The sequence below is a fragment of the Suricata suricatta genome, chromosome X, assembly GCF_006229205.1.
Source record: "Suricata suricatta isolate VVHF042 chromosome X, meerkat_22Aug2017_6uvM2_HiC, whole genome shotgun sequence".
NCBI classification, from domain to species: Eukaryota; Metazoa; Chordata; class Mammalia; order Carnivora; family Herpestidae; genus Suricata; species Suricata suricatta.
Window position 1 is genome coordinate 47765524 of NC_043717.1, and position 24468 is coordinate 47789991.

General features: G+C 39.2%; 1 protein-coding gene across 8 annotated transcripts in view; it reads left to right on the forward strand.

The window, feature by feature from the left end:
• The window catches only part of HEPH (hephaestin), a 129578-nt gene that overhangs the window by 70188 nt on the left and 34922 nt on the right, over positions 1–24468 (forward strand). For all 8 annotated transcript variants that reach the window (XM_029930284.1, XM_029930289.1, XM_029930290.1 and 5 more), the window contains 3 exons: positions 8724–8937; positions 17994–18133; positions 18951–19082. In XM_029930284.1, coding sequence (XP_029786144.1) covers positions 8724–8937; positions 17994–18133; positions 18951–19082 — 486 coding nt within the window. The remainder of the gene's footprint in view (positions 1–8723; positions 8938–17993; positions 18134–18950; positions 19083–24468) is intronic.

Consider the following 24468-nt stretch of genomic DNA (forward strand, 5'->3'; position numbering starts at 1 on the left):
CTTTTTTTTGTCTCTTTATTATCCTTTTTCTTTCTTTCCTTTCCCCCTTTTAATTTGTTTGTTTGATTTGTCTGTGCGTTTGTGTGCTTCTGTTACCTCTGTGTTTGTTTGTCTGTTTTCCTTCTTAGGGCTACACCAAGAAACAAACCAAAGTGTGCATGATGGCGAGTCCCAATTATTGCTGAGGAGAAAAATAAAATATTGAAAGGCACAACAAAAGAAACTTAGAGACACCATTAAATGAATATTTCCTGAAATGACAGGCCCTAGACAGTCAATTAGTCTCCTTTAACAGAGAAATGTTAACAGGCACACAGTGGACAATGAGCTTTTTAAAGCTGATAAGAGACAGAAAACTAGAAAAAATGACAAAACGAAGGAACTCTCCCCTGAAAAATCTCCAGGAAGATACAGCCACAGAAATGCCCAAGGCAGATCTAGAAAATACCAGATCAAGAATTTTTAAAACTTGTTATAATATTAATCGCTGGGATTGAAAACAGCATCAAAGAAACAACTGAGACAATGACTAGACACTTTGAAAATAGGTGTGATGAGTTTTAAAAAAGGCTATAAATTAGGTGAATAACAAAACGGAGGGAGCCACCTCAAGGATTGATGAGGAAGAGAGAAGAATAGGTGAATTAGAAGATATAGTTATAGCAAAAGAGGAAGCTGAAAAAAAGAGAGAGAAATTGATCCAGGAGCAGGAAAGGAGAAATTGAGACCTGAGTGATACAATCAAACGGAACAACATCCTTATCATAGGAATTTCTGAAGAGGAAGACAGAGAGAAAGGTCCGGAAGGGACACTAGACCAAATTATAACTGAGAATTTCCCAAATATGGGGAAAGAAGTATACATTCAAATTCAAGAGGCACAAAGAAATCCCTAAAGGTGTAATTTGAATCGACCTTCGACATGATATATCATAGTGAAACTGGCAAAATATAAAGGTAAAGAGAGAATTCTGAAAGCAGCTAGGGAGAAAAGGGCCCTCACATACAAATGGAAACCTATCAGAGTGGTATCAGACCTATCTAATGAAACGTGGCAGGCCAGGAAAGAATGGCTGGAAATCTTCAATATGATGAACAGAAAAAACATGCAGCCAAGAATCCTTTATCCAGCAAGTTTGTCATTCAAAATTGAAGGAGAGATAAAAGTGTTCCCAAAGAAACAAAAATTGAGAGAATTCATGACCACGCAACTAGCCCTAAAAGAAATCATAAGAGAAACTCTGAGGGGAATGTTGCAAAGAATACAAGGTGCCAGAGACATCACTATAAACATGAAACCTATGGAGAACACATGACTCTAAACCCACATTTTTCAATAATAACACTGAATGTAAATGGACTAAATGCTCCAACCAAACGACACAGGGTAGCACAATGGATAACAAAAAAAAAATCCATCTATTTGCTGTCTACAAGAGACTCATTTTCGACCTGAAGATACCTTCAGGTTGAAAATAAAGGGATGGAGGAATATCTATCATGCAACTGGAAGCCAAAAGAAAGCCAGAGTAGCCATACTTATATAAGACAAACTGGACGTTAAAGTAAAGACAGTAACAAAGGATGAAGAAGGACATTTAATAATAATTACAGGATCTCTCCATCAGGAAGAGCTAACAATTATAAATATCTATGCACCCAATTGGGGAGCACCCAAATACATAAAACAATTAATCACAGACAGAAACAATCTTATTGATAAGAATGTGCTAATTGCAGGGGACTTTAATACTCCACTGACAGCAATGGATAGATCAACCAGACAGAAAATCACTAAAGAAGCAATGGACCTGAACGACACATTGGAACACATGGAATTGATAGATATATTTAGAACTCTGCATCCTGAAGTTAGGAAATTCACCTTCTTTTCGAGTGCACATGGCGCATTCTCCAAGATAGATCACATACTGGGGCATAAAACCGCCCACCATAAGTATAAACGAATAGAGATCATATCATACACACTTTCAGATCACAATGGTATGAAACTTGAAATCAATCTCAGGAAGAAGTCTGGAAAACCTCCAATAATGTGGAGGTTAATAAACACCCTACTAAAGAATGATTGGGCTAATCAGGCAACTAGAGAAGAAATTAAAAAATATATGGAAACAAATGCAAACGAAAATACAACAATCCAAAATCTCTAGGACGCAGCAAAGGCAGTCCTAAGAGGAGAGTATATTGCAATCCAGGCCAATTTCAACAAACTAGAAAAAGCTCAAATTCGAAGTCTAACAGAGCACCTACTGGAACTAGAAGGGAAGCAGCAAGAGCACCCAAACCCAGAAGAAGAAAGGAAATAATAAAAATCAGGGCAGAAATAAACAACATAGAATCAAAAAAAAAAAAAAAAGAAAACCCAAAAAACAATCGAGCAGATCAATGAAACCAAGAGTTGGTTCTTTGAAAAAAATAAACAAAATTGATCAACTTCTAGACAGGCTCCTAAGAAAGAAAAGAGTGAGCACTCAGTTAGATAAAATCATGAATGAAAAAGGATCTATCGCAACCAATCCCTTAGAAATACAAGCAATCATCAAAGATTACTATGAAAAGTTATATGCCAAGAAGCTGGACAACCTAGAAGAAATGGACAAATTCCTAAATGCACCTGTAGTGCCAAAATTCAAACGGGAAGAGATAAAAAGCATGAATAGACCAATAACCAGTGAAGAAATCATATCTATTATAAAAAACCTTCCAAAGAATAAGAGCCCTGGCCAGATGGCTTCCCAGGGGAATTTTACCAGACATTTAAAGCAGAGCTCATACCCATTCTTCTCAAACTATTCCAGAAAATAGAAATAGAAGGAAAGCTTCCAAACTCATTCTATGAAGCCAGCATCACCTGGATACCCAAACCAGACAGAGACCCAGCCAAAAAAGAGAACTACAGACCAATATCCTTAATAAATACAGATGCAAAAATACTCAACAAGATACTAGCAAATCGAATTCAACAGCATATAAAAAGAATTATCCATCATGATCAAGTGGGATTCATTCCTGGGTTACAGGGCTGGTTCAATATTCGCAAATCCATCAATGTGATCCATCAAATTAACAAAAGAAAGGATAAAAACCATATGATCCTGTTGATAGATGCAGAAAAAGCATTTGACAGAATACAGCACTCTTTCCTAATAAAACCCTTTGAGAAAGTAGGAATAGTAGGAACTTACCTAAACATTAAAAAAGCAGTTTATAAAAGGCCCACAGCCAATATTATCCTCAGTGGGGAAAAACTGAGAGCTTTCCCCCTGAGGTCAGGAACACGACAGGGGTGTCCACTCTCACCACTGTTGATTAGCATAGTGCTGGAAGTCCTAGCATCAGCAATCAGACAACAAAAGGAAATAAAAAGCCTCAGAATTGGCAAAGAAGAAGTCAAACTTTCACTTTTCACAGATGGCATGATACTCTACATGGAAAAGCATATCAACTCCACCAGAAGCCTTCTAGAACTGATCAATGAATTCAGTAAAGTTTCAGGGTACAAAATCAATGTACAGAAATTAGTTGCATTCCTATACACCAATAATGAAGTAGCCAAAAGGGAAATCAAGAAACTGATCCCATTCATGATTGCAAGAAAAGCCATAAAATACCTAGGAGTCAACCTATCCAAGGATGTAAAAGACCTATATGATGAAACCTATAGAAAACTTATGAAAGAGATTGAAGAAGACACCAAGAAATGGAAAAGCATTCCCTGCTCATGGATTGGAAAAATAAACATTATGAAAATGTCATTACTACCCAAATCAGTCTACACATTCAATGCTATCCCCATCAAAATTGCACCAACATTCTTCTCAAAGCCAGAATAAACTATCCTCAAATTCATATGGAACCACAAAAGACCCCGAATAGCCAAAGTAATATTGAAAAAGAAAACCAAAACGGGAGGCATCACAATCCCAGACATTAGCCTCTACTACAAAGGTGTCATCATCAAGAATGTATGGAAATGGTACAAAAACAGACACATAGACCAATGGAATAGAATAGAGAACCCAGAACTGGGCCCACAGATGTATGGCCAACTAATTTTTACAAAGCAGGAAAGAGTAACTGATGGACAAAAGACTGCCTCATTAGCAGGTGGTGCTGGGAGAACTGGACAGCAACATGAAGAAGAATGAAGCTAGATCACTTTCTTACACCATACACAAAAATAGGATCAAAATGGCTGAAGGACCTGAATATGAGACAGGAAACCATCAAAACCCTCGAGGAGGAAGTAAGAAACAACTTCTTGACCTCAACCGCAGTAAGTTCGTACTTGACACATCCCCAAAGGCAAGAGAAGTGAAATCAAAATTGAACACTTGGGACCTCATCAAGATAAAAAGCCTTTGCACTGCAAAGGAAACAATCAAGAAAACTAATAGGCAACTGATAGAATGGGAAAAAATAGTTGCAAATGACATATCAGATAAAGGGCTAGTATCCAAAATCTACAGGGAACTCACCAAACTCCACACCCAAAAAACAAATAATCCAGTGAAGCAATGGGCAGAAGACATACACAGACACTTCTCCAAAGAGTACATCCAGATGGCCTACAGGCACATGAAACGATGCTCAGCATCACTCATCATTAGGGAAACACCAATAAAACCACACTGAGATACCACCTCATGCCAGTCAGAGTGGCTAAAATGAACAAATCAAGAGACTATAGATGCTGGCGAGGATTTGGAGAAATGGGCACCCTCCTACACTGTTGGTGGGAATGTACCTGGTGCAGCCGCTCTGGAAAACAGTGTGGAAGTTCCTCAAAAAGCTATCCATAGAACTCCCTTATGACCCAGCAATAGCACTGATAGGGATTCACCCAAGGGATACAGAAGTGCTGATGCATAGGAGCACATGTAACCCAATGTTCATAGCGGCGCTTTCTACAATAGCCAAATTATGGGAAGAGCCTGAATGTCCATCATCTGATGAATGGATCCAGAAGATGTGGTATATATCCATTGTATATCCTTTATATACAATGGAGTATTACATGGCTATCAGAAAGAATGAAGTCTGGCCATTTGTGGCAAAGTGGATGGACCTCGAGGGTGTTATGCTAAGCGAAATAAGTCAGGCAGAGAAAGGTAGATACAATATGTTTGTATTCATAGTTCTAACAGGAGAATAGGAGAAACCTAATGGCAGACCAGGGGGAGGGGAAGCGGGAAAGAGAGTTGGGGAGAGAGAGGGATGCAAAACTTGAGAGACTATTGAATACTGAGAACGAACTGAGGGTTGAAGGGGGGAGAAGAGTTGGTGGTGATGGAGGAGGGCACATATGGGGAAGAGTACTTGGTGTTGTATGGAAACTAATTTGACTATAAACTACTTAAAAAAATAAGAGGTAAGAATGAGAAGAGAAGTCCATGTAAGGAACCAGAAAGTAATTGGCCAAAGAGTTAGGAGGAGGCTCAGATTCCATGGACAGAAAAGTATTGAAAAAATGGCTTGGATAACAATGTCCATATGAAAAATATTTTGATGATGTGCCAGTAGAAAGTCACATGGCTTCCCATAATGTATTCTATTTGTTTTCATCCCCATCAGTGATCATCAGACTTTCTTTTCCACACCAAACCCTGATCAATGACTTTTGGGCAGCGTACATAAACATTCACTTGTACATACATTCATTCACTGAAAACACATTTATTACATACTTTCAATGCATTAACCCAGGGGAATAAAGGTAAAAATACATAATGATTCTTATTCTCAGGTATGATCCACAATAAACACATCAAAATATACATAAAACAATAAAATAAATGTAAGTTGTAATATATGTCATGAAGGAAATAAAATACAGTGATGTGATAAAATATTAGGAGCATCATTCCTATAGACAGAATGATCAGAAAAGCCTCTTTGAGAATGTGATATTTAAGCTAAGGCTTAAATAATGAGGAGGAAAGAGCTATATAAAATTTTCTGAGCAGAATATTTCAAACAGAGGGATAAGCAAGTGCAAATACCCTAAGATTGGAATAAGCATGGATTTCCAAGGGTCAGAAAGGTCAGTACAGTTGGATTGTAGTAAGCTAGGAAAGTGATTGACATATCAGGTTAGCAAGATTCATATTATGTAGGGTCTTGTAGACTATAGTTAAGAGGTTGGATTGTATTCTGAGTATGAAACGAGCATTCAAAGCATGGGAGCAATGTGTTCTGAATCATATTTGTTAAAGAGGACCTTGAATCCTGTGTTAGGAATTGTTGAAGAAGGAAGAGGAAGAAGCAGAGAAGACATTTGGAATACTGTTGAAATTTTCCATGTGAGAGATTATGGTGGCTTTGACTAGGGGAGTTAGAGTGAAAATGGAAGGGTAATTTTAAAGACATAGCTGATGGGATTCACTGATAAAATAGATGTGGGAAGGTAGGGGACATAGAAGAGTTGGGAAGTAGTTGTGGAAAGAAAAGAATAGATTCTTTCAAGAAGTCTATAAATGAGTGGAAAGGAATGTTTTGTAAAAAGAAGAGCACTTAGTCCTTAACCATATGGTTTAGATGTAAAATGAGTTAAAAATAGAGAGGGCAAGAATGTAGAGGTCATTGTGGGCCAGAACAGTTATGGAGAGTTTTCTGGAAGAAATGAAATATGTGTTGGTCTTGAAAAATGAGTGAAATCTCTTAGATATTTGTGGGAGGGATGGGCAGGTACATAGAAGGTATTCCTTCTAGGAAGGAATAATAACATGAGTGAAAATTCCAAGATAGAAATATGATATGTGATAAGGGAAGTCAGGGAGAGATTTAGTCGGATAACTGGTTGCATTTGGGACTGAATCATAGTCTGGAGCCAGCTCATACAAGCCTTTAAAAGCCAGAGGAAAGAGTTTGTAGTGATGGGATAGGCAGTGGGGAGTAAAGGAAGGAATGATGAAAAAAAATGTTCTAAGAAATTCAACTTCTGATCAACATTCTATAAGCCTTAATGTTCTTGACATAGAAAGACTGGAGCTTGATATCAGTTCCATGCAGCTCCACAACTCTGACATTTAAGACTGATATCCAAACGTTTTGTTGTAAAATCCTAAGGCCATTCCAAAGTCCTCTGATATAAGCATCCCTGTAGTTGTTTTTTTTTTGATTTTTGTTTTTTGATTTTTATAGTATCTATTAAAGTCCACCTTTATTTCTTTGGTACTTGGTAGATGAGAGAGAAAACTGGCCAATGCATTTTTTTTGAATAATAATTATTATGGTTTTATTTACTTATTTATAATTTTACTTATTAAAATTTACTATTCATTATGCTAAGCAATGTGTACATATCATTATGCTTAATTCTATAACAGCCCAGTGTAATAAGTATAATGACTCCCATTGTACCTCTGAAACATACAGAGGCTTTACTTACTTCAAGGTTATATAGCTGATAAATGTCATATAGGGTGATCACCTATCCCACTTTACTCAGAACTGAGGAGTTTTCACAGAGATATGGGACTTTCAGTGCTAAAACTGGGAAAGCCCTGTTCTAACAGAGAAAAGTTGGACATCTTGGGGGCAGAGTTTAGTTTTAAACCTAAACAATGTTAGCTTTGCAGCCAGAGCTATTCACTTCTGTGCTCATTGCTATCAATAAACTTACAATAATGTATTGGGTGCCTGGATGGCTCAGGTGCTTGGGTTAATGCCTCACATAGGGCTCTGAGCCCCGAACCTGTTTTGGATTCTTTTTTTTAAATAGTTTATTGTCTGGAAAACATTTTGACAATAAAATATTTAAAAAATAAAAAAATAAAATAGTTTATTGTGAAATTGGTTTCCATATAAAACCCAGTGCTCTTCCCCACAAGTGCCCTCCTCCATTACCACCACCCACTTCCCCCTCCCACTCCCCCTTCAACCATAATTTCATTTTCAGTATTCAATAGTATTCTCATGATTTGCATCCCTCTCTCTCCCCAACTCTCTTTCCCCCTTCCCCTCCCTATGGTCCTCTGTTGGGCTTCTCCTGTTAGACCTATGAGTGCAAGACACGTTTTGGATTCTGTGTCTCCCTCTCTCTCTCTCTGCCCCTGCCCTGCTTGTTCTCTCTCTCTCTCTCTCTCTCTCTCTCTCTCTCTCTCTCTCTCTCTCTCTCTTTCTCTCTCTCTCCTCTCTCAAAAATAAACTCCATACTGTTTTCCAGAGTGGCTGCACCAGTTTACATTCCCACCAACAGTGTAGGAGGGTGCCCATCTCTCCACACCCTCGCCAGCACCTATAGTCTCTCGATTTGTTCATATTAGCCACTCTGACTGGAGTGAGGTGGTGTCTCAGTGTGGTTTTGATTTGTATTTCCCTGATGCTAAGTGACACTGAGCATCGTTTCATGTGCTTGTTGGCCATCTGGATGGCTTCTTTGGAGAAGTGAAAACGAACCAAGGACTGAAGGGGAAGGGGGAGGGGGGGTGATGGTCATAGAGGGGGGCACTTGTGGGGGGAAGCACTGGCTGTCATATGGAAACCAATTTGACAATAAACTTATAAATTAAAAAAACAAAAAAATAAAAATAAAAAAATAAACTCTAAAAACTTATAATAATCTTTTATCCAATGAATAGAAGAACCTTATCTGAAACTACACACTCCCCACAGTATGCCTAGAGAGAGGCAGGAAATCCCCCAGGTACTATGCAGGGATATTCATATTCAGGTTTTGCTCTCTGTCCTTTCCTTAGGGATGTTTGAGATTTACTGTGAGGAAGGCAGCCATAGAGAATCAGGAATGAAGGCAATCTATAATGTCACCCTGTGTCCTGGCCGCCAACCTGACCATCACCATCGATACCAAGCTGCAAGAACCTACTACATAATGGCAGAAGAGGTGGAGTGGGACTATTGCCCTGACAGGAGCTGGGAACTGGAATGGCACAACCAGTCTGAAAAGGAAAGGTAAGGCTTCAGAAAATAAGACATCACACATTCAGAGGCTCATTTTACCGATAAGGAAGATACTGAAATTCTGAGAAAAGGACTTATCTAAGGTCACCTAATAAGATACCAGCAAATCTGGAACAGGTCCTGGAATGCAGATAAGCTGGAACTCAGTGCTTCTTCTATATTGCTAAGCTGTAGGTGTGAAGTAAAAAACCTTATCCACATGTTCATGCTCTTAATCTCCTCTTTTCATCTAGTAGCCAGTAACACCTATAGTGGAACTGAAATTTTGTAGAGGTCTTACTTAAAAGACTGGACACCCCAAGCTTACTTGTCACTTGACAAAATCTCACTAAGCTGCAGGCTAAGCTGGATAGCAGAAAAAGCCCAACATAGAGTGGTTTAAGTAAGTTATAATTTCATTTCCTGCTCACATGATAGCATAAACATGAACAGACCAGAGCCTGAAGGTTAACTATTCACTCATAATGCGTTCTATCATCTCTGTAACTAAGATGCTTATTTTCTTTTTTTTAATAAATAGTTTGTTATCAAATTGGTTTCCATATAACATACAATGCTCTTCCCCACAAATGCCCTCCTCCATTACCACCACCTCCCTTCCCTCTCCCTCTCCCCCTTCAACACTCGGTTCATTTTCAGTATTTAATACTCTATCAGATTTTGCGTCCCTCTCTCAAACACTCTTTTCCCCTTCCCCTCCCCATAGTCCTCCATTAGGTTTCTCCTGTTAGACCGTTGAGTGCAAACATGGTATCTGTCCTTCTCCGCCTGACTTATTTCACTAAGCATGACACCCTCAAGGTCCATCCACTTTTCTACAAATGGCCATATTAAATTCTTTCTGATTGCCATGTAATACTTCATTGCGTATATATACCACATCTTCTTGATCCATTCATTAGGTGATGGACATTTAGGCTCTTTCCATGATTTGGCTATTGTTGACAGTGCTGCTATGTACATTTGGGTACATGTGCCTTTATGCATAAGCACATCTGTGTCCCTTGGATAAATCCCTAGGAGTGCTATTGCTGGATCATAGGGGAGGTCTATTGACAGTTTTTTGAGGAACCTCCATACTCTTTTCCAGGGCAGCTGCACCAGTTTACATTCCCACCAACAGTGTAGGATGGTGCCCATTTCTCCACATCCTCGCCAGCATCTATAGTCTCTTGATTTGTTCATTTTAGCCACTCTGACTGGCGTGAGGTGGTATCTCAGTGTGGTTTTGATTGGTGTTTCCCTGATGATGAGTGATGCTGAGCATCGTTTCATGTGCCTGTAGGCCATCTGGATGTCCTCTTTGGAGAAGTGTCTGTGTATGTCTTCTGCCCATTGCTTCACTGGATTATTTGTTGTTTGGATGTGGAGTTTGGTGAGTTCCTTGTAGATTTTGGATACTAGCCCTTTATCTGATATGTCATTTGCAACTATCTTTTCCCATTTCGTCAGTTGCTTGTTAGTTTCCTTGATTGTTTCCTTTGCAGTGCAGAAGCTTTTTATCTTGATGAGGTCCCAAGAGTTCCATTTTGCTCTGGATTCCCCTACCTTTTGGGATGTGTCAATTAGGAAATTGCTGTGGTTGAGGTCAAGGAGGCTGTTTCCTTCTTTCTTCTTAGGTTTTGATGGTGTCCTGTCTCACCTTCAGGTCCTTCAGCCATTTTGAGTTTATTTTTGTGGATGGTATAAGAAAGTGGTCTAGTTTCATTCTTCTGCATGTTGCTGTGTAGTTCTTCCAGCACCACTTGCTAGAGAGGCAGACGTTTTTCCATCGGATCCTCTTTCCTGTTTTGTCAAAAATTAATTGGCTGTACATTTGTGGGTCCAGTTATGGGTTCTCTGTTCTTTCCATGGGTCTATGTGTCTGTTTTTGAGCCAATACCATACTGTCTTCATGATGACAGCTTTGTAGTAGAGGCTAATGTCTGGGATTGTGATGCCTCCCGTTTTGGTTTTCTTCTTCAATATTACTTTGGCTATTCGAGGTCTTTTGTGGTTCCATACACATTTTAAGAGGGTTTGTTCTAGCTTTGAGAAGAACGCTGATGCAATTTTGATTGGGATTGCTTTGGGTAGATTGCTTTGGGTAGTACTGACATTTTCATAATGTTTATTCTTCCTATCCATGAACAGGGAGTGTTTTTCATTTCTTGGTGTCTTCTGCAATTTCCTTCATAAGTGTTCTATAGTTTTCCTCATATAGGTCTTTTACATACTTGGTTAGGTTTATTCCTAGGTATTTTGTGGTTTTCTGTGCAATTGTGAATGGGATTAGTTTCTTGATTTCTCTTTCTGCTGCTTCATTATTGATGTATAGGAATGCAACCAATTTCTGTACATTGATTTTGTATCCTGCAACATTACTGAATTCATTGGTCCGTTCTAGAAGGCTTCTGGTGGAGTCGATCTGCTTTTCCATGTAGAGTGTCATGCCATTTGTGAAAAGTGAAAGTTTGACTACTTCTTTTCCAATTCTGATGCCTTTTATTTCATTTTGTTGTCTGATTGCTGATGCTAGGACTTCCAGCACTATGTTAAACAACAGTGGTGAGAGTGGGCACCTCTGTCGTGTTCCTGATCTCAGGGGGAAAGCTCTCAGTGTTTCCTCATTGAGGATGATCTTAGCTGTGGGCTTTTCATAAATGCCTTTTTAATGTTTTAGTAAGTTACTTTTATCACGACTTTCTCAAGGGTTTTTATTAAGAAAGGGTGCTGTATTTTGTCAAAAGATTTTTCTTCCTCTATTGACAGGATCATATGGTTTTCATGTTTTCTTTTGTTAATGTGATGGATCACATTGATGGATTTGTGAACACTGAACCAGCCCTGTAACCCAGGAATGAATCCCACTTGATCATGATGGATAATTTTTTTATAGGCTGTTGAATTCGATTTGCTAGTATCTCGTTGAGTATTTTTGCATCTGTATTTATTAGGGATATTGGTCTATCGTTCTCTTTTTTGGCTGGGTCTCTGTCTGGTTTGGGTATCCAGGTGATACTGGCTTCATAGAATGAGTTTGGAAGTTTTCCTTCTATTTCTATTTTTGGGATAGTTTGAGAAGAATGGGTATGAGCTCTGCTTTAAATGTCTGGTAGCATTCCCCTGGGAAGCCATCTGGCCCTGTGCTCTTATTCATTGGGAGATTTTTGATAACAGATTCCATTTCTTCGTTGGTTATCAGTGTATTCATGCTTTCTATCTCTTCTCTTTTGAATTTTGGTAGTGCATGTATATTTCAGAATTTGTCCATTCTTCTAGGTTGTCCTGTTTGTTGGCATACAGTTTTTCTAGTAATTTCTAATGATTGCTTGTATTTCTAGGGGATTGGTTGTAATAGATCCATTTTTACTCACAATTTTATCTATTTGGGTGCTCTCTCTTTTCTTTCTAAGGAGCCTGTGTAGAAGTTGATCAATTTTGTTTATTTTTTCAAAGAACCAACTCTTAGTTTCATTGATTCTATACTGTTTATTTCTGCCTTGATCTTTATTATTTCCTTTCTTCTTCTGGGTTTGGGGTGCTATTGCTGCTCCACTTCTAGTTCCATTAGGTTCTCTCTTAGATTTTCAATTTGTGTTTTTTTCTAGTTTGTTGAAATAGGTCTGTGTTGCAATTATACTTTCCTATTAGGACTGCATTTGCTGCGTCCTAGAGATTTTGGATTGTTGTATTTTCGTTTGCATTTGTTTCCATACATTTTTTTAATTTCTTCTCTAGTTGCCTGATTAGTCCAATCATTCTTTAGTAGGGTGTTTTTTAACCTCCACATTATTGGAGGTTTTCCAGACTTTTTCCTGGAATTGATTTCAAGATTCATACCATTGTGATCTGAAAGTGTGTATGGTATGATCTCTTTTCGTTTATACTTATGGTGGGCTCTTTTATGCCCCAGTATGTGATCTATCTTGGAGAATATGCCATGTGCACTCAAAAAGAAGGTGAATTTCCTAACTTCAGGATGCAGAGTTCTAAATATATCTATCAATTCCATGTGTTCCAATGTGTCGTTCAGGTCCATTGCTTCTTTAGTGATTTTCTGTCTGGTTGATCTATCCATTGCTGTCAGTGGAGTATTAAAGTCCCCTGCAATTAGCACATTCTTATCAATAAGATTGTTTCTGTCTGTGATTAATTGTTTTATGTATTTGGGTGCTCCCGAATTTGGTGCATATATGTTTATAATTATTAGCTCTTCCTGATGGAGAGACTCTGTAATTATTATGTAATGTCTTTCTTCATTTTTTGTTACTGCCTTTATTTTAAATACAGCTTGTCTGATGTAAGTATGGTTACTCTGGCTTTCTTTTGGCTTCCAGTTGCATGATAGATATTTCTCCATCCCTTTACTTTCAATCTGAACATGTCTTCTGGTCTAAAATAAGTCTCTTGTATACATGAAATGGATGGATTTTTTAATCCATTTTTCTACCCTATGTCATTTGATTGGAGTATTCAGTCTATTTACATTCAGTGTTATTATTGAAACATGTGTGTTTAGATTCATTGTTTTCTCTGTAGGGTTCATGTTTGTACTGATGCTTATTGTGCCTTATATTCCTTCGTACTTTTCTCTCATAGAGTCCCTCTTAGGATTTCTTGTAGGGCCGGTTTGGTAGTGATGAATTCTCTCAACTTTTGTTTACTTGGGAAAACCTTTATTTTTCCTTGTATTTTGTATGACAGACTTGCTGGATAAAGGATTCTTGGCTGCATGTTTTTTTCTGTTCATCACTTTGAAGATTTCCTTCCAATCCTTTATGTTCTTCCACGTTTCATTAGGTAGGTGTGTAACCATACTGATAGGTTTCCCTTTGTATGTTAGGGCTCTTTTCTCCATAGGTACTTTCAGAATTCTCTCTTTATATTTTGCTAGTTTCAGTATGATATGTCGTTCCAAAGTACGATTCATATTAAGTCTTAAGAGGGTTCTTTGTGCCTCTTGAATTTGAATGTCTATTTCTTTTTCCTGATTTGGTAAATTTTCAGTTGTAATTTCATCTAGTACTCCTTCAAGACACCTCTCTCTTCTTCCTCTTCAAGAATCCCTATGATATAGAAGTTGTTCCATTTGATTGTATCATTCAGGCCTCGAATTCCCCTTTCCCACTCCTGGATCAATTTCTCTCTCTCTCTCTCTCTCTCTCTCTCTCTCTCTCTCTCTCTCTCTCTCTCTTTTGGATTCCTCTTTTGCTATAACACTGTTTTCTAATTCACGTATTATTTTCTCTGCCTCTTCAGTCTGTGAGATGGCCACTTGTATTTTATTATTCACCTCATTTATAGCCCTTTTTTTTGGCCTCATTGCACCTATTTTGAAAGTCCCTAGTCATGTATCAGTGGCTTCTCTGATGCTTTTTTCAAGCCCAGTGATTAATTTTATGACAATTGTTCTACCGTCTTGTTCAGTTTTGTTGTTTAGATCTGTTTTGAGCAGTTCTGTGGCTGTGACTTCTTCCTGAAGTTTCTTTAGGGGAGAGTTCTTTCCTTTTGTCATATTGGCTAGTTCTGTTTCTTGTCAGTTTAAAATCTCATTATGCACTGTGCACATGTTTGTATCGCTCTGTTAAAGGAGGCTTATTGACTGTCTAGGGCCTGTCGTTTCAGGAAATGTTCTTTTATTCACTTATTTTTCGTTCATTTTTGGTTTTTATTTTGTTTTTTAACAGTTTATTACCAATTTGGTTTTCATGTAACACCCAGTGCTCTTTCTTACAAGGCCCCCCCTCCATGACAATATCCTCCTTCCCCTCCCCCTCCATCCTCAGCCCTCAGTTTGGTCTCAGCTTTCAAAAGTGTCTCATGATTTGCCTCACTCCCTCTCCCCAACTCTTTTCCCCTCCTTCTCATTCCCATGGTCCCCTTTTAGGTTTCTGCTGCTATTCCTATGAGTGAAAACGTATGCTATCTGTCCTTCTCTGCCTGACTTACCTTGCTTAGAAGAGTCCCTCCAGGTCCATCCATTTTGCTACAAATGGTCATATTTCATTCTTTCTCACTGCCATGTAGTATTCCATTGGAAATGTTCTTTTACTGGTGTCTCTCAGTTTCTCTTGTTGTGTCTTTGATTATTTTATTTCCCTCCTCAGTGGTATTTGGGACTCTCTGTCATGCATACTTTGGCTTGGTTCTTGGGGTAGCCCTGAAAAGGAACACAGACAGACAAACACACAGGGAACAGAAGCACACAAACTCACAGTCAAATCAAACAAACAAACAAATTAAAATGGGGAAAGGAAGAAAAGTAAAGGAAGGGAGAGGAAAGAGAAGAAAAGTAGACAATAAAAAAGTTAAGGGGGGTAGAGACAACAAAGTTGAGGGACAGTCAAAAGCATATAAACAGTCCAGGGGAGTCATAAGGATGAGATTAGGGAGAATATATCTGGAAGGCAAGAGAAAAAAAAAAGAGGAAGAAAGGAAAAAGGAAAATAAAGAGAAAAAAATTTAAAAAAAGAGTAAAAATGGTAACAATAATAACAAATAAGTACAAAAAAAGCAGCAGCTCCCACTAGCGGACAGGCGTGGTTTGGTGTAGGTAGGTGTAGGGGGCTGCTCTGGGAGGCCCACCTTGGTTGTTGTGGAGAGTAGAATGGTGGTGCCCGAAGCTCTGCTGGAACTAAGTGCTGCACCCACTCTTATGAGTCTGCTCTCCTTGTTCCACAGCTGAGCCAAGCTATATTTTCCAGGCCTGCCTTGCTTCAAAATCCTAGTCCATGTACTTTTATGCTACCACAGATGAGATGTACTCACTTTGGTGGCTGGCTTCTTAGCTGGGATCTTGTAGGAGGAGGGATAAGTTTCTCTTGGTGCCTTCTGGGATTTATGCTGCCTCTGCCACAGGTGAGGTGTGCTGCAGGAGGTGAAGTGTGCGCCCCCAAAGCCCCAACCGTCTCTGCTGCCAACTCCCAGCCGGGAACGTGTAAGGGGAGGGAGCAGTTTCTTTGGTGCCAGCTGGGATTTGCATTGCCCCTGCCTGAGGCACGGTGCATTGCTGGAAATGAGGTGAGCACTCCCAGAGCAGCAGCTGAAGTGTATGCCCCGTAGCCACCACTGGCGCCGCCCTCGCTGCCAACTCCCTGTGGGGATCGTGTAGGGATGGATGCTATTTTTTCTTGTTGGCAGCCGGGATTCAGTATTCATGCAGCCAATGCTGGAGGCTAGATTCGTTGTGGGAACAAGGTGCATGCTCCCACAGCTGCTGCCGCTGCCTCTGCCAATTCCCTGCCAGGATCTTGCAGGGGTGGGGGCTATGTTTTCCTTGTGCCACTTGGGTTCAGGATTCGCCCTGCCTGGCAATTATATATGGAGTGAGAGTTTTTCTCTCCATGCCGGGTTAAACGTTCTTTATGTCTTCTCTAGAGACAGTACTATGAGTGTGTTCAGTTTCTCTTTCTCTTCCCTTTGTCTCTCAGGGGCTCCATGCACTTTTCTTGTGTTGGGCTGGGGCTCCCACCTCCCCTGCCCCCTCAGGCTGGCCCATTTTCCAATCTCCATAGTTTGCACTCACTCACTCAGGCATTTTTGAGGTTGCCTTCTTTCTGGAGTCTGTATTTTCTCCTTCCACTCTTGCAAATAAGAGTAATGTCCTTCTCAGTTTGATAGATGGGGCGGACAAAGTTTACAGGGCCTTCTTCTCTGCCATCTTGGCTCCTCTGATGCTTATTTTCATTGTAGTCTCTCCCAGCCATCACAAAAGGAGAGAGAAGTATAAAGCAAGCATCACTGTCTTCAAGACAATGATCTAAAAGTTATATGCATCACTTTCTCTCATAACCCATTATCCTGAACTGATTAATTGTTGCCATACCTAGCTACAAGAAAGTCTGAGACTTGGAGATGGTTGAAGGTTGGGCAAAAATGAACGAAAGAGAGTAGGATATACAAACTTCCAGTTATGGAATAAAAAATAATGGAATAAAAACATAGCATATGAAATAGAGTCGATGATTTTGTAATGAAGACATACTGGGACAGATGGTAACTACATTTGTGGTGAACATAGCACAAATGTATACATTTATCAAATCACTATGTTGTACACACACATGAAGCTAATATAACATGATGTGTCAACTATACTAAAAACAATAATGCCTGGAAAGTATAATCTATGGTTAAGTGGTCGTGTGCTCAGCTCAATATAGGTGATTTTATTATTACAAGGAAGAAGAAGAAAACATAAACTGAAGCATAGTTTATCAATTTCCACTACAATTTAATTTTGGTGTTCTCACAACCATTTAGCAATTCTTATTTTTTATGTTGGTTGTTGAATGTTGATACTTTCTTGTTAACTTGTTCTGAAACTTAGAAAAAGTAAATTTTCTTCCTTGGGACTTAATTTACTCATCTTTAAAGTGATGTGATACAGTTAAAAGAAGTTGACTAGAAAGAGATAAGGAAGAAGCAGTCAGCTTGAATCCAAGTCCATGATCTCTTAATACCTTTCTGGCTGACAGTATAAATGAAGATAAGTTCTGTCACCTCTGGACCACTGATTCCACCTATACCTATCTCATTTTATTGTAAATTTCCAGCGATACAATGAATAATAAAGTACTTTGCAAACCAGAAAGCATTCATTTTATTGTAAATTTCCAGTGATAAAATGAATAATAAAGTACTTTGCAAACCAGAAAGCATTCTGTAAAGTTCCATTTCCTCCTTGCCTCTTTCCATTCCTTACTCTCCAGCAGCAGCAGCAGCAGCAGCAGCAGCAGCAGCAGCAGCAGCAAAAGTTAGTACTCTACTTTCACCTGGTACCTTGTCCTTTTGTCAAACTAATTCTACCTCAGACATCACTAAGTCTAGAGTTAAGCTCAGGGCTTCTGATTCTTATTCTAGTGTTCTTTCCATATTAATTCCTATGTAAACAAAGAAATATTAATATGTATTTAAATCTGCCATCCTTCCTGCCATTGTAGGCAGGGAAATCTGACTTAGAAGGATTCTATTTGTGACAGGATGTTGGGTCTGATTTAGCTTTTCATAAGTGAAATTGAGGGTTTGAGGGCCAGGTGATGATACCACTTTTTTGATTCCTCTAGTTATGGCCACATCTTCCTGAGCAACCAGGATGGACTCCTGGGTTCCAGATACAAGAAAGCTGTATTCAGAGAATACACGGATGGTACATTCAAGATCCCTCGGCCAAGGACTGGACCAGAGGAACACTTGGGAATATTAGGTGAGCGCCTCCTAGTGTTAGAAGTTTATGCTGCTCCTAGGGCTGCTATGTCATATCAGGAAGGGCTTTCTGTTACTTTTAATTCGTTTTTTTCTTATTACATAATGGAATTGTAGTCATATTTAAAAAATCATCCATAAAAATAAGCAATAAAAGTGGAGTTATGAATTCTGCTGTAACATCAACCATACTTTTCCAGGAATCTCTCTAGGGATCTCTGATTGTGATAGATTTTTTAAATATACTAATAGCAGGGGAACATAGGAACATCAAAGAACAGGGAAAACACTGGACAGGGAATCAATATTACCCTTGTACCCAGTTTAATTATTCTTTCAATTTTTTCACTTTTTTGGGGGTGAATGAGTTTCCTCATTCTTGTCCTCACAGTGAAGAAACTCATTGGCCCTTACAGAAAGCCCAACATTTTAAGCTCTGTGCCAAACTCCATACTGACAATGATTCCACAGAGATCTGATTACCTAGATCCTTAGGATATTATAGATAGATGATAGATAGATAGATGATAGATAGATAGATAGATACATGCATACATAAATTCAGGGCAGTAAAATAGGAGTAATTGGAGCCACAATCTTCTTGTTGAAGTATCTTCATCTTGCAAATATCAGTATTAGTTGTAGGGCTTATAGATTTTTTAAAAACGAAATCAGTCATGATTTTCAGTCATTAGACAGTCTAATGACTGAAAATTATAATTCTGCAGAGCTCCTATGTATGTCCTTTCTTCAATTCCTTTAGTATCCTTGTTCCAACATTCCACTAATGAGACTTTTCCTTCTTTTGCATACATTAGGTCCACTTCTTAGAGGAGAAGTTGGTGATATTCTAACTGTGGTGTTCAAGAATAATGCCAGCCGCCCCTACTCTGTGCATGCCCATGGAGTGGTAGAATCTAACACTGGTTGGCCACTGGCGGCTGAACCTGGTGAGTGGGAACACTTAGTTGAAGGGATAAAAGATGTGTAGCACCTCTGCTTTAACCCTCTTGCTTGCTCCTTTTTTTGAAATTTCTTTTTCAGAACTTATAATATTAACCAAAACAAAGTCAAAACCTGAGTTTGTCTATATGAAATATTCATTTTCAATTTCAGAATAGGATACTTAATTTCACCAAAGACATCCTTAATATTGGTCACACATGGAGCCTTATACTGGCCTTAACCCTGGATACATATTGAGTTTAAAACCTTCTCTAGATCTGAAGGTAACCTTGGATATAATATGATCTTCTAAACCTGTCTAGAGAGTGACATGTCCCATACCAAAAACTGATCATTAATCTCTGTCATAGATAAGGTTCTTGTCCTTTTATTACAGACTAACTTCTAATCCTAGTCATATACTAAGTTCTTAATACTAAGATGTAGGGTGACCACAATTTTGACCACATTGTCTTCCATCCATTTATTCATTGAGTAAATGCTTACAGGCAACCTAGTTGGTGCAGAAACAATTTTAGAAGTTATGGATGCAGTAGGAAATAATACTTGTTCTTACCTTTGAAAAAATAGCCAATTAGAGAGACAAATAAACTGGTAATTATAATTCTGTGTTTTATGTATTAGTAAGAGTACTTAAAGTGTGCTAGGGAGATATAGAAGACGCTGCCTTGGGAGGAGAGTTAAGATGGCAGTGTAGTGGTAGAACCCAAGGTTCCTTTCATCCCTCAGGAATAAAAACTAGATAATTATCAGATTGTTCTGAACACACAAGAGATAAATCTTGGAATGGACAGAAAAAACTTCACAAATAGAGGGAGAAAAGAGGCCACATTGAAGAAGGTAGGAAGTGTGAAGACACAGTTTGGGGGAGAAACAGATCGCAGTTGCTTTAGAGGAGAGGAAACCTTGATTGTAGGGAAAGGCACATGAGAGTGGAGGACATAGGATAACACGCAAGGAGAACATGTACCCAAAGCCACTGGTTGGGAAAATTATAGGGTCTGGTTTGTATGAATTTTTCAACTAACAGTACTTAAAGACTGGAGCTTTAAAGGTCATTGGGCAACTAAGGTGTTCATGGGGAGAGACTGTTAACTATTCTTGGAGTGCATCTATGAGAGGTGGTGTTCACAGAGATGCTACTCTGAGTACAAAAGAGCTGGAAGGTGCCATTTACCTCCCCCACTCTTCAGTATAGGCACAGAGCTCAAAACTAGCTGCCTAGCCTGCTTGCTCTAAGTTCCATGCCCCTGTGCTCTCATGCAATTGCCCTTCTTGGATCAAACTGCATTAGTCCAAAAATGGCAAGACCCTCCTAAGACCAGCAAGGGCCCTGGCCCACACAACATTCTTAAAGTTTGGATTTTTAAAGGTGAGCATGCTTGGCTGGAATAGAGCCTGGAGGGCACTGTGCTGCTATTGTAGAGAAGGCAAGAAAACAACCCAGGCACAGCATGAAAATGGCCATCTGAAAAATACCTGGGATGCACAGAAGACAGATTATTCACTATTCTGGGAGTATTTCCCTGAAAGTATCAAACAGAGACCCCTCCTCAGAGACAAAGGAGATGGACAGCACCATCTCCCTCCCCCACCCTTCAGCATAAGCATAGAACCACTTGCAGTAAACTGCACAGTGCTGACAGTGCCTGCCTAACCTGCTTATACCAAGTCCTACACCCTGTGGTCTGCCAGAACTGCCTTTCTCAGTCAAGTTTGCCACAGTCTCAGTTCACTGGGACCCTTCCACAGAAGATCAGCAGAAAGCACCATGCATGCTATGTCTTCCAACCAGACTGTTCTACAAGGCTTCAGTTATAGTGGAAGTAGCATTAGGGCTCATTTAACAAGCAGACCAGTACACACCTAGTTAAAACTCACCACACTCTCCCTTGTAAAGGTGCAAACACTGACAATTTCAGGGAAGGAAGGCCTCTGCATAGGATTGGACTGAAGGATAGAGCAGCCAAAACATAGCAGCAGTGTGCATGCAACACTCACAAGGGACACTCCATAAAGTGTCAGGATCTGGACACTATATGATCTCTTCTTCATAAAACCATTACTCTTAGTAATAGGAAACATAGCAGCCTTATGTAACACAGAGAAGAAGACAGTAACTTAGACAAAATGCCAAGATGGGATAATTCATCACAAATGAAACAACAAGATAAGGTCACAGCCAGAAATCTAATTGAGACGTATTTAAGTAATATGCCTACTGGAAAGTTTAAAGCATCAATCATAAGGATAATGCTGGACTTGAGAAAAGAATGGAAGCCTTCAGGGAGGCTGTTCAAACAGAGATAGAAGAGTTAAAAATCTGTCAGAAATGAAAAACACAATAACAGATTCCAAACAGACGAGAGTAATGAACAGATGGATGGAAGATGCAGAGGAATAAATACATGATATACAAGCTAATAATCAAGCTGAACAAAAGAGAGAGAAATTATGGAAGAGAAGAATAGCACGCAGGTAAAGGTATATATAGTACAGAATAAACGCAGAGGAAAAAAATTCAGTTGTAGGGAATGCAATGTGTAATGAACTAGTTAGAGTGATGATAGTTGGAGTAGAGGAAAGGGGATAGACTCTAAAAAAGATCAATGTAGTGAAATCAACAGGATTCAGGGACTAATTGGATGTTGAAGGTGAGAAAGAAAAGGATTCTGGAACTACACTCAAGTTTTTGAAGAAAAGTTCTGGAATAGTACCCACATTTGGGTGTTGAAGAACTTAATAGTGATGTTAATATTTAAGATAGGGAACCTGGGAAGAATGTGACTTGGGATGGGGAAGATTGGATAATGGTGTTTGAACTTTTGATGTTGTTGGATTTGAAATGTTTATAAGACAACTGAATACAGGCATCTAATAGACATAAAGGCCTGAAGCTCAGGAGAAAGGTATAATCTGAAAGAATAGATTTGAAAGGCATCAACATTTAAATAGTAATGGAAAGCAAAGTAATGAACACAGTTGCCTTAGTACATTAAATGAGATCATAAGAATCCTAGGATAAGGCCTCAAGGAATACCAGTTTTTAAAGGAGGTAATGATTGGGGCGCCTGGGTGGCTCAGTCGGCTGGGCCTCCTACTTCGGCTCAGGTCATGATCTCACGTTTGTGGGTTCAAGCGCTGCATCGGGCTCTGTGCAGACAGCTCAGAGTCTGCAGCCTGCTTCCTATTCTGTGTCTCCTTCTCTCTCTCTGCCCCTCCTCCGCTCATGCTCTGTCTCTCTCTGTCTCAAAAATAAAAACATTTAAAAAAATTTAAAGGAGGTAATGATTTAAAATTAAGCCTGAGGAAAAAGTGAGCAAGCCATTAGAAGGAAAACCAGAAGAGGGTGGTATCAAAGATGTTACAAAGAAGATAATTTAAAGGGTGAAAGATCAAGAATTTCAAGTGCTTCTGAGAAGTTAAATAAGAATGGGAAATTTCTCATTGGATGTAGCAATAGGTGAGAGACTGGTTATTTTAATAAATTGGTGGAAAAGAAGCCAGATTAGAATGGAGTAAAAAGTAATTGGAAGACATGAGAGTGGAAACAGTGAGTGTGGTTTTAATTTTAAGACTTAGGTTGAGCAATTTCAGGTGATGAAAAGGTCTGGAGTTTGGCCAAGGGTTAAAGTAAAATGGAGAGGAAAGACACCGGAATTGAAGATATAAAGGGACTGAAAAGCTGGAGTATTGGGATCACCTAAGTGGCTCAGTTGGTTAAGCATCTGACTTCAGCTCAGGTCATGATCTCCCAATCCGTGAGTTTGAGTCCCAAATTAGGCTCTGTTCTGACAGCTCAGAACCTGGAGCCTGCTTCTGATTCTGACTGTCTGTCTCTCTTCCCTTCCACCACTCATGGTCTGTCTCTCTATGTCTTTCAAAAATGAATAAATATTTAAAAAAATTAAATACCAGCGTGTTGGCTAACTCATCCACATAGATTTTGAAATCACTAAGAAGAATGGTAGAGATTGGGGTGGAATGGAGGTTGTGATCTAGGAATAAAATAATCAATAAATGACTAAAAGAAAAGGAAGGATGCTTTGGAAGTAGGAAAACCGGGTAGAAGTTGTAATAATCCAAGCAAGTAATAATAATGACTTAACAATGGTGGTAGAAAAGACTGACTGAAAGAATTAGTTTGATTTGAGTCATTAGGAAGATTCAATATGTTATGGTGACAGATAGTTGAGGGAATAAAAGGGTTGGTGGAATTAAGGTTAAAAAACAGATTTTCAGGGGTGCCTGGATGGCTTCGTCAGTTAAGCATCTAACTCCTGGTTTTGGGTCAGGTCATGATCTCATGGTCCATGGGTTCATGGGTTCCAACCCACATCAGTCTCTGTGGTGTCAGTCTGCTTCTGATTCTCTCTCTCCCTCTCTCCCTTACCCTCTCCAAGCTCGATTCTCTCTCTCTCTCTCAAAAAATAAACTTTAAAAAATTGGAAGCTTAAAGAATAAGAAATACAGAAAGCAAGGGGTGTTTTTGTTTCTTTCATGAAAGAAGATAATACAATTATTTTTTTAACTTCTTAAACGTGATTTATCTGTAAAGCATTCAGGTGGAAATTAGAGTACTTATATTATTACTTTTTATTTTTTAAAAATAGTTTATTGTCAAATTGGTTTACATACAACATCCAGTGCTCTTCCTCACAAGTACCCTTATCATTCACCACCACCTCTCTTCCCCCCACCCCCTTCCCCTTTAACCCTCAGTTCGTTTTCAGGATTTAATAGTTTCTCAAGTTTGGCATCCCTCTCTCTCCCCAACTCTCTTTCCCTCTTCCCCTCCCCCTGGTCCTCCATTAGGTTTCTTCTGTTCTGTTAGACCTATGAGTGCAAACATATGGTATCAGTCGTTCTCTGCCTGACTTATTTCGCTTAGCATGACACCCTCGAAGTCCATCCACTTTCCTACAAATGGCCATACGTCATTCTTTCTCATTGCCATGTAGTACTCCATCGTGTATATATACCACATCTTCTTGATCCATTCATACGGTGATGGACATTTAGGCTCTTTCCATGCTTTGGCTATTGTTGACATTGCTGCTATGAATTTTGTGGTACATGTGCTCCTATGCATCAGCACTTCTGTATCTCTTGGGTAAATCCCTAGCAGTGCTATTGCTGGGTCATAAGGGAGTTCTATGGATAGTTTTTTTCAGGAACCTCCACACTGTTTTCCAGAGTGACTGTACCAGTTTACATTCCCACCAACAGTGTAGGAGGGTGCCCATCTCTCCACACCCTCGCCAGCATCTATAGTCTCTTGATTTGTTCATTTTAGCCTCTCTGACTGGCCTGAGGTAGTATCTCAGTGTGGTTTTGATTTGTGTTTCCCTGATGATGAGTGATGATGAG